Genomic DNA, 11148 nt, shown 5'->3' on the forward strand with positions numbered 1-11148 from the left:
TCACTGGGGATCAGTCACGTAGGCATCAGGTGCCTGCGTGACTGACATCAGTTACTGAAGCCCCAGACCCCAGAGGGAAAGCGGATGCTCGCCATGAATTATCTTGTTGGTGTAAACCAACCGAACAAATTGGTGCAGCCTGATCCAAGGCCTCAGGCGTGCAAAAATGCTCTTACCAGACAGACCATTCCATGAACTTGGTTCCCAGGAGTTGCCCAAGGGCCAGCCCTGAAAATAGGCCTCTCTTGGGACTGGGCAGGTTTGAGCAATCCGGACTGCTGAGTCAACCCTTTGTCACACACAAGGCAAAGACTTGAGAATCATCCTTTGGCAAGGCTGGGCTGAGCTGTGAGCAGAGCCACGAGTCTGGGCATGACTGCGCATTCTGGTCCCTCCCATTGCGGTGAGGCCAAGGCGGCCCAAGACTGGAGGGGACAGTGAGGGTGCTGGTCGTGTAGAACCTTGTGTCCAGAAGGAGGCAGGGTCCTCTGCTGAAGCCTCCTGGACCCAGGCAGAGCCTTCCCAGTGGCCCCCAGTGCATAGCAGTTCTTCTGGGCCTTGGGCCTCCTCTAGCCAGAGGAGGGAGGTGCTCGTTGAGAAGCCAGAAGTGCCAGGCCCTATCTGGCCCTGCATATTTGTTCTCTCTAACTCACTCTAGAGCCCAGGAGATTGAGGCAGCTGCCTGGGGCTAGGGCTAGGCAGGGCAGGCCTCTAGCTCACCCTCTACCCTTTGTGCCTCCCCACCTCCCACGTATTGTGGGGTCACCCGCTTGGGGAGCCCTTTCAGACCCAGCCGAGCGTGGGAGGCGGGCCCTGACTGGTAACCCTCTGCCTGCAGTGTTCGGTAACCTGTGGCAACGGCACCCAGGAACGGCCTGTGCTCTGCCGAACCGGAGACGACAGCTTCGGGGTCTGCCGGGAGGAGCGGCCCGAGACGGCCAGGATCTGCAGGCTTGGCCCCTGTCCCCGTAAGCCTTCTGCATGCAGCAAGCCCAGGGGAGGGGGGCTGGTCCAGGCAAATGCGGCTCTTCCCACAACTGGTCGAACTCAGCATCTGTGAACTTGAAGGAGAAGCTAAGCCCACCCAGGCCTAGGCTGGGACCTCTCTCTGGCAGGAAATGGAAGGAAGTGGCATTTGCCATGCTCACCTCCAGGCCAGGCCCTAGTGAAGGATGGCGTGGACTCAGTCCATCCCTGCCTTCCTGGCTGGCACTCCCTTTTGGTCTGGGAGACAGAAACTGTATTCACAGTGACTGCACATCGGGGCTCAGCCCATGCCCATGTGAGTAGGGCTGCCTGTATGAGTAGGGGGTGCCTGCCGCCCTGCAAGGAGAGCAACCAGAATGCTGGCTGTGTGTAGATGCCTGGCCAAGTGCTGGACACACGTCAGCTCTTTTGGTCCCCACAACAGCTGAAGACATAGATCCAGTCATGAGTCCCTTCTGCGGAGCAGGGAGCTCAGGGCGTCAGCTGTGCCTCCCCCAGCTGAGGAGGGGGTACAGCCGGGATTCACTTGTTCCCAGCACTTCCAGAGCCAGCAGTCAGGGCACTGCTCAGCCCAGAGCAGGGCACGGCGGGGACTTGGAGGTCAGAACAGAGATAAGGAGGCGCTGGTAGGGCCTGCGTGTGGGGATAGTAGCTGAAGCTACTCTGCGTAGCTGAGACCCGGATGCTTGGTGTGGGAGAGTCAGGACTGGGCCTAGACAGGGTGCTTGGGGCCCATCTGCGCCGAAGGAGGGCTTGCAGGCCACACTGGGGAGTTGGGGCCCTCCCGTCACCCCCTCCCTGGGATGCCAGAATCCAGGGAGCCCTTCTGCCTGGGGTGGGTGGGTTGGGTGCCCAGACCTGGTGCCCCAGCAGCCAAGACTCCTTTCTTTTCCCTCTAGGAAACATCTCCGATCCGTCCAAGAAGAGCTACGTAGTTCAATGGCTGTCCCGGCCGGACCCCAACTCACCAGTCCAGAAGACCTCGTCAAGTAACCGGCCCGTTTATAACTCTGTCTCTGCCCTCCAGTGCATGCCCTGCGCCTTGTGGAGCTTGCCGTGGGCTCCCCTCCTCTCTTTCTATGGAAAACTGCCCTGACTCTTCCTGAGCGCTCTCTTGGTTGAATCTGTTTTCTCCGGGCCTCTGTGCTCGGCTGTCCCCTTTGGAGCCGCCTGGCCGGGAGGGCCAGTCTCGCAGCGGCACGGCCCGGGGCACCGGCCTCTTGTGGGGGTGCCAGGACCTCGCGGTGATGGTTTTTAAAGGGGCAAAGATCTGTCGCGGTGCTGGAGGGGCCAGAGGCCAAAGTTTGAATGTGACCACTTGGTGACCGCCTTGCGGGGCCACATCCCTCCAGGCTGGAGCTGCGGGTCGGAAATCGAGGCGGAGCCCACCCGTCCCCTTTCAAATGCCGCCTACCAGCGAGGCGAGGCCAGAGGGGTCTCGCAGGTGTGCAGTTTTGCGTCGCCGTCCTGGGCGCCCGGCCCATGTCCGGCAGTGTGTCGGCGGCTCCCTTACCACCTCTGCTGCTGCTGCTGACCCTGTGCTGTGTGTCCTCCTGACTCGTGTGACTGTGGCCTGCTTCCTGTGGCCTTTGTGTCCAGCTCACACAACCCTTGGCCCCCGTAGCCTGTCCCCTTGGGGGTTCAGGTCAAGCAGAGGAGGCAGGGGACGTGTCCCCGCAGTGGGACGTCAGGACGCACCACCACTTCCATTCTCTGTCCATTCGCTCCAATGGCCTTTCTCAACGTGCACACACGACCCCGTGCACGGGCGCGAGAGAGTGAGAGTGAAAGGCTGTCTCACGTGGATGCGGCCACCTACCCATGTGAACAACTACAGAATTACCTCAATTTTTATCGCTTTTTTGCTTAGATAAAACTATGTAGAAGATGCCTTAAAGTTGAAAGGTAACAGAATTGGCTGCTAGCAACCCAGGCAGGAGGCAGGCAGTGCAATCTAGAGGGAGGCGGCCCGCTCATCCACCCTTGGTCAAGGGTAAGGCTTCCCAGTCCAGTCTGTACATGACCCCAGGTACGGGCTCACCTCTGTGGAAAGGAGACCCGCTCTGTGGCCCGAGCGGCCCTTCGGCGCTGACTGTTGTTGGAGCCCCGGGCACTCTGCTGCCGGCGCTGCCTTACGCCAGAGGGCGACTGGCCTGGCCCTGGGCGTGACCAGTGTAGCACTCCCGCCGGTCACCCCCCACTCGCCCCAGCCCCGTCCCCTGTTCATAGCATCCCTGCTGGACAGCGCCCAGCCCTCCCCTGGCACTAGTTACTGTTATGTAAATACTCGGTGTAACCCATACTAATTCTCATGACTGTTAACTTCCAACTTTGACTTAGGCAATGCGAGTGACATGAGTGACTCTGGGAAGGTGCAATACGGTCCTGAGCATCGTGCTCTCTGTCTATATGCACTTTGGTTTATCAGGGATATTTTATTAGTGTTTTGTATGTATTCAATGACGTATTATATAGGTTCCATTGTCGTTGCTTTTCTGGTTTTTTTATGAGACAACGTTAGTGTGTGCCAAAGTGACTGTGAAAGTGACTTTTACTCTTACTAACAGTGGAAAGACTTCCTGTCATGCATCCCACAAATAAACTCAATAAAAGTTCAGTGAAACTGGGTGCTTGGGTGTGGCACGCTGCTGCCTTCCTCTCTTCACCTCTGTGACCGACGGCGCTGCAGGGCTGCAGGTGCCGTTCTGGTCCATTACTTCCTTGGTTTCTGATTCCAGTGACTTTCCTGTCCCCCTTACCCTGCCCAACGTAGATACTGAGGGCCCCCCCCACTGAGGCATGTGCCCCCTCCTCAGGCATTTTTCAGCAGCCCGTGCAGACACCCCGCCGGCATTCTGAGTTTTGAATCCTTAGTGCTAAACAAGTACCTTGCAGGAACACCTTGGCTGTCTCCTTGTGGATAAGTTCTCACAGTTGGGAAAAGGGCCCCATGTGAGCTTCTCCCCATCTTTGGGATCCCAGCCTGTGGAGTGGGAATATGGGGTTAGTAGCTGAGACAGTGTCCAGGTCACCGTGCCCTGAGCCACCATCAGGCCACTGCCCTGGCTCCTGACACCGCTCTCAGCCTTGGGCTACCTGTTCAGGGAGGGAACAGGTCTGTCTTAGGAGAGTCTGGGTTGGGAGAAGGGCAAGGCAGCCGAAAGTCTGAGCGCCTGGCCTGCGACATTCACACACGGGTGTGCTCAGCTATGCCTGCCTTGTCTCCCAAGGCCTACCCTCAGGAGCCACAGGGCCTGTGTGTCCACTCCCCTTGCTGACAAGGACCACACAGCAGGTCAGGGTCCAACCAGGGACCTCCTAATCTGGGGTCTGGGTCATGTCCTGCCAGGGGGCATCTCTCCCTCCCTTTCCCATGAAGGGATCCCGTTCCGGGGAGGACGGAGGTCATGAGAAAGGACGACCAGACCACCCAGCGCCATGGAGATGGGCATCAGGGCACAGGGCCGGGTTCCAGGTGCCAGCCTTCGGGTGGGGGTCACAGTAGCTGTGGCTGGGGTCAGTCTGCCCAGAGCTCTGATCATTGAAAGACTCTCAGCTCAAGAGACAGGAGACCAAGACAACTGTGTCTGACGAACTGCGTCCACTAAGTCTCCTTGCCCAGACAGATCAGGAGAAATCCCTGCGGAGGGCACCTTGCCTACAGCTGCTGGCAGGCCACCAACAGGGCTGCTCCAATAAAACGTTGATTACAAAACCAGGTGGAGGGACCGACTTGGCCCACAAGAGTGGTTGGCAGACCCTTACCCTAGACTGATGTGACACCCGCTTCTCGGATCCCAGCCTGGTGAAAGACAAGTGAGGGAGATGCTTGTTATTTGTGTGAAGGAAGAGGCACAGGTGACAGGAGAGGGTGTCTGTGTGGCAGGGGTGACCCCAGTCCCAGCAGCACCTCTAGGCCTGGCTGCATCTTTGTTGAGGCCTATGCCTCTGGCCTCCCGCCCCAGCTGATGGCCAAAGCCTGGGGGAGACGCTGCACCAAGTATTACCAAAGCCCCTTGTGTCTCCTTGAGGGCTGTCACGGTGGTTTCCACACGCTTACCTCAGTGACTGCCAGGGAGTGGGGAGGGACCGGGAGGGGAGAAGGGAGCAGGGGCTCTGAGCATGCCCCGCCCAGCTTCCAACAGGACTGTTCTGGTTTCATCTGTCTCAGATATTGGATATCTGTGTAAAATTTTATCCAAGGTTTTAAAACCCTGAAAGCCACATCTCAGCATCTTTTAGTCTGATTTCTGGAATCGACCCGCAGCACAAGGCCATTAGCCCTCCCCCTCCACATGTGGGCCTATTTCTCCATCTCAGGGTTAGGAAGACCAGGGCTTTTCCTAAACAGCCTATCTGTCCTAATCTCTTCACACTCTGGGTCCTGCGCCTAGTCATGTTTCCTCCTTATTTTGGCCACTTAGAAGCTCAGAGTCCAGGTTGGGTCCCTCTCTAATGATACATGCCTCTGTGTATTCTTCTCCCCTATAGCACTGACATTCTAAAATCCACGATTTCCTTGTTTTGGACTTGCTCAGTTATTCACACTGGTCTTTTTCACATTTATGCATTCTTCGATTCACTGTTCTAGGCTCTGGTATAAAGGGGCATCCAGATACAGCTCGGGGCTCTGCCTTTTGGAGCTTCAGGATAATGAAAAAGTCAGGCATTAGTTACCTTATCCGACAACTAAATGTGGACTTGGTAGCTGGGGTGGAATGCTGGGAAGGGGAGACCCATGGCACCATAAGACCACATACTGGGGGATTTAACCTCCAAGGGAGGTCAAGGGATGCTTGCCTGAGGAAGATGTGTTTCAGCTGAGCCTCGGGGATAAGAGGAAGAGGGGAGGCACAGTATGTGCAGAGGCCCTCTGGCCACAGAGAGCACACTGAAGAGCAAGGCAATCAAGGCCTGAATGAGACTGGAGAGGTGAAAGGGACGGGTCCTTGCCCTGAAAACAATGGAGGAGCAATACAAGGGCTTCAGTCTGGACGGTGACATGGTCACATCTCCGGCTGAAGAACATCATTCTGCTTGCAGCAGGATAGCTAAATAAGAAGGAGGAAGAATGGAGACAGGCAGGCAGAAAGGAAGCTCTTACCATGTTGCAGCCAAGAGGCAAGGTAGCTTGGCCCTGTGGAGGCAGGAGAGAGGGGAGCGTGGACACATCTGAGAGCATCGGGGGAAATACTGACAGACCTGGAGATGACCGGACAGGGGATGCCCGGGGTCTGGCTTGTGCACATGAAGGGCCATTCTCTGAGATGGGTGGCACCAGTGAAGGCCATGGGCTTGGGCCGGACATGTGGAATCCACTTTTGGGACCACAGGAGTTGAGGGGTATCTAGTAGGCTGTTGTATCCAAGTGTTTGAAGCTCCGGGAGTTTGAGGTTGGTGTCCAACTAAGTGGGTTGCCAGCCTGTAAGGGAAAATTATAAGCTGGAGCAATGGCCATGCAGAGGGCAGATGTCAGAACCGCGGGCCCTGAATGGAAGGGGGCCTGCTTGTCTGTTATTGTGAGAAGTTTCAGTGAGTTAGCATAGCTTCACATGCAGATGTAGAGCGTGCTCTGTGTTAGTGCACAGAGTAACCATGTCAGATGTGGGCCCCGTCAGTGGCCGCCCCTTCCCTCCCTCCTTCCTGCCCACCTCCCCTCTTTCCTTCCTTTAAATAGGAGATGAGGTCACCTGGGAGACTGAGGGGAAAGGAGGGCACAGCAGAGGTTTATGTGGGAAACGTTTGAAACGCCCATTATGAAGAATAGAGAGTGACTGAGCAGGGGACATAGGTGGAGGGTTGGGCCCACTGAAGTCAGTGATCAAGAATTTATAATGGACCAAATATCCCCTGTTATACGGTTAAATGACTTATTCTTTTATGTTGAATGAATTTTTGTAAATCATCTCAATTTTTGTGTTGTGTGTGAAATTAGGTATTAAGGGAAAGGGAACGGGATAAAAATTCAGGAAGAAGACAGAGAGTGAGAACGAGAGGAGTTGGACGGGTCATATTAATACAGCTGCAGCCAGGGTTGGAGCCAGGTCAGGGAGAAGACAGCCATGAGGAAAGAGGGAAAGAGAGAGACAACAGTGACCTCTGCAGAGAGTCAGGGCTCTCCATACAAGACAGACCATGGATGACCAGATCTTGGGTGGGAAAGAAAGGGGAGGATGTGCTGGGCAGAAGGATTAGTCTATGTGAAGGCATCAAGTTCTGGAGCACTTTGGAAAATGGCCAGAAGCTCAATGTGGCAGGGCCATGTGGTAGATGGCGCAGTGGCAGGACATAAGGCTCTCAAGTAAGTTGAGGCAAGTGGAAGAAATCCCAGATAAGTCTGCGTGATTTTTAATTTCTCTTTAGTCCCTTTTCAGAAACAAAGATCATCTGGAGAGTTTGGGTGAGGATGGGAACAAAATGTGGAGGAGTATGGTGAGGCCACAGCCAAGGCTCTGGGATTCGCTCTTTTGGGTGTTAGGAACTGGTTCTTTTAGGTTTAATTTTGTTATAGTTACTGCTTAAAGATGACTGTAGAGTCAAACTGTGCCAAAGAATGTCATTGGGGTTACCACTGGGATATCAAATGTGAAGATCTGACAAAGTCCCATTCTTTAAGATGAGCTTGGAATCACTCCCTGAGAATAGACAGGCCTCATTTCTGTCTCAGACTTTGAGAGATACTGAAAAATTTGCACTCAGTCAGGGCCTGCTTGGAGGAGGGGAGCATTGCTCACAGCTTGTGTGGCAGCCCTCAAGGGTGGGGTCCCCGGATCCACCCTGCCCAAGGGCTGCCCGATATCAAAACCACACAGGCTTTCTGTGTGAGCTCGCTTGCCTCTGTGCTGTCTCTGGGCTCTTTCAAATGCCTCCTCCAGAAAACTGCTTCCTGTGGGGGAACAAGGTCCCCCTTATCTGTCCTTTGGTTATTTGTCCCACTTTTCTCTTTCAGAGGGCCGCTGCCAAGGTGACAAGTCCATGTTCTGTAGGATGGAAGTCTTGTCTCGCTATTGCTCCATCCCAGGCTACAGTAAGCTGTGCTGCAAATCCTGTAACCTGCAAGACAACCTCACCAATGTGGACGACGGGGCAGAACCACCCTCTGGGAAGCACAATGACATTGAAGAGCTCATGCCTACCCTCCCAGTGCCCACTCTAGTCATGGAGGTGCAGCCTCCGCCAGGCACACCCCTGGAGGTGCCTCTCAATACTTCCAGCACCGGTGCCACCGAGGACCATCCGGAAACCAACGCTGTGGATGTGCCCTACAAAATCCATGGCTTGGAGGATGAAGTCCAGCCACCCAACCTAATCCCTCGACGACCGAGCCCATACGAAAAGACCAGGAACCAAAGAATCCAAGAGCTCATGGATGAGATGAGGAAGAAAGAGATGCTCGGAAAGTTCTAATAAAATGGAAAGATAGCGTCAATAGCATTTTTTTTCTTGCTTATAGAGATATTCCATGGGACGACAGCTCCTGTGTTGTGGAGAGGAAGTCAGATTCCTGATTCCAAAAGGGTTTGGGAAAACAAAGAGGGAGAATGATGTAAAAAAAAAAAAGTCTATATATATATATATATATATATATGTCCTGTACTGGGGTGGAGTGTGGGGTGGAGAGGAATATAGAGGTTCTACAACCCCCATTGATGAGGGAAGACAGGAGGGGTAACTTGGAGAGAGAAAACGTTTGCCCCAAGTTTCTGAGCAAGTGATTGGGAATCTTCTTTTCCTTGTGGTGACAACCCTGCTGGAGACGCAGGACATTTCCTGCCAATCTTCAGACCGAGACACAAGCCCCATGGGACTCTTGGGAGAAATGATGATTTATTTACTCAGTGACCAGTCACTAAGATGAGTGCGGTGAAGTGGAGGCCGTGAACTCCAGTCTTCGAGGTGGTGAGGCGGGTGATGAGGATGAGTGTGGTGGCCAGCTGGCACTCCCAGCCTCTCCCAGGCCTCTCTTTTCTTCACCTCTCTTCTCTTTTCTTGCTTGTCACCTCTGGCCAGCCTGGCCTCAGACCTGGGGCTCCCCAGAGAGGCTCTCCCCTTCCCTAAGTGCACTAGAAGGATGAGGGAGGCATGCACTCTGCTGGAAAGTCCAGTGAGTGGTCAAGGCTCACTTTTTTGTGTGTGTGAACATGCAGCTTAAACTTCCCAAAATTACAAGACCCAAGCACATTAGCTCCTTAGCTGGGCCTAGCCTGACATGTAATTCTTAAGCTTTTCATGTCCAGGAAAGTTCTAAAGCCTTTGTATTCTCACCAGTCATAGATCTTAGAGAACTCTTTCTTATTTCATTCCCCATTCTGTGGATGAGAATACTGAGGCTCAGGATAGGTGCTAAAAACCTTTATTGGAACCTGTGCATGTGTATGTGTGTGAACCTCTGCATGTGGTCTAAGGGACAGAGTAAGGGGGTAAGAAACAGTGAAGGGACATCTGGGATGATGCTTAACCTTCCAAATGGTTGAAAACTAGCCTCCCCATCTCCGCAGCGCAGCCTACCTCTTTCCCCTCTGCCACCATGTTCCACACTTGCTCATACACGTCCCGGTGTCTCCAAGGAGCTTGCTGGCTCCTCGGAACCAAACTGGAGGAAACCTTTCTGAATTCTCTCATAGTATCACTTCTTTAACAAGATGTAGTGTGAAGCACTTCTGCACCCTCGTCTCTTTATCATTAGGAAATGTATCCACGGCTTTCCCTCGTTGGTTGAACCCATGGCAGCTGGTGCTACTCACGGGCTGAAGGACTGGGCAGTGCTTGCTTGGGTCCATCCTAGAATGTCGAGGAAGCTCCAGACTAACCCTAGCCAGAGTATTACTCAGTTTACCCAGCTTGGGGGCCACAGAACGGGAACACTCCCTTCTCAGATCACAGCAGAGCAGGGCTGTGTGTCTTGGGGGCTGGAAGACTTCGGGGAGGGTCCCCAGGTGGGACACACCCAGGGGGATCTCTCTTCTGCTGCAGGAAGAAAGATGCCCTCTGGGAACTGTAGGCCAGGTGGCCACGGCCCCGTATGCCATACTCAGTGCCTTGGGCCATATATCCACAGAGTTCTCTAGACTAGATGGTCCTCAGAAGTCTCTCTGTCTATGAAGGCAGTGTTCACCCGCTCTGAGACACTGCAAATTTCCACTGAGCTTGAGACAGGTGGAGAGCTGGCTTAGCAACAGTCCGGAGCTTCCAGAGCTGACTGAGAGGCTCCTGCAGCCTGGGGAAGGCAGAGGATACCTTTGAGCCAAGGTTTCCCAACACCAGGTTGAGACTCAGAGGTCCTCTTTGTCCACTGCTCTGCAAAGTCAGCTGAGGGCCCTGAGAGTCACTTCATGTTCGTGGGAAGACTAGTGCTGGCGTTTGGGGACCTGGCTCTCTGACCTACTCCTTCTGGAAAACCCATGGAATTTCACGTATAAGCCTTTCATGTGTACTTTAAAGTTGTTTGTTTGTTTGTCTGGAGTATATTATAAATGGTGCTCAATAGCAAAGTCTTTATCAGATGAGGCATTATGACTATGTACTCCTGTCTGACAGGCAGCTGCCACATGGGTCATCTTGGTGCTGAACTCACATCACAACATTTTATCTTACTGATGACAGCAATCAGTACATTTGTTTTTCTGTATAGTAAAATTTGGCTCCTTGGTTTTATAACTTATTAAAGTCAAAACGTCTGTGTTTTTGCACATCATGCCTGTGTTTGTTTGTTACCTTGACTACACTTGTCCCCCATTCCCAGCCTAAACTTGGGCAGACAGAAGGATATGCTTCCCTCACAAAGCCAAGAGATGTAGAGGGACACCAGTAGGCAGTGAGCCAAGGCTGCACAAGTCAGGATCCCATGAGGGGCGAGAGGTGCCCAGAAGGACCGACCTCTCTCCCAGCTCCCCGTGGAGTCAGTTCTCTAGGCAACACGGCTTAGCCAAAGGCTCCCAAGTCAACCTTAGTTCAAGGAGGAGACACCTCCTCCTCCCTGATTGCAATCCCTTCTCTCCTATAATTAGGGTTTCCAGAAAAAAATACTAGATGTTGAGGTAAATTTTAAGTTCAGAAAAACAGCGAATAACTTCTGAGCATGAAAATGGGACACACTTATACTAAAAGTTATTTTTTGTTTCTCTGAAACTCACATTTAACCGAGAATCTTGTAATTTTATT

At 53.4% G+C, this 11148-nt stretch overlaps 1 protein-coding gene across 1 annotated transcript in view; it reads left to right on the forward strand.

The window, feature by feature from the left end:
* ADAMTS2 (ADAM metallopeptidase with thrombospondin type 1 motif 2) overlaps window positions 1-10681 on the forward strand; it is a 231201-nt gene extending 220520 nt beyond the window's left edge. The window contains exons 20-22 of the mRNA XM_082621776.1: window positions 839-968; window positions 1887-1976; window positions 7937-10681. Of these exons, the coding sequence (XP_082477902.1) occupies window positions 839-968; window positions 1887-1976; window positions 7937-8394 (678 nt within the window). The 3' untranslated portion in view covers window positions 8395-10681. The remainder of the gene's footprint in view (window positions 1-838; window positions 969-1886; window positions 1977-7936) is intronic.
* Window positions 10682-11148: the final 467 nt, after the last annotated feature.

This window comes from Mesoplodon mirus, assembly GCF_964341445.2.
Source record: "Mesoplodon mirus genome assembly, chromosome: 5".
NCBI lineage: Eukaryota > Metazoa > Chordata > Mammalia > Artiodactyla > Ziphiidae > Mesoplodon > Mesoplodon mirus.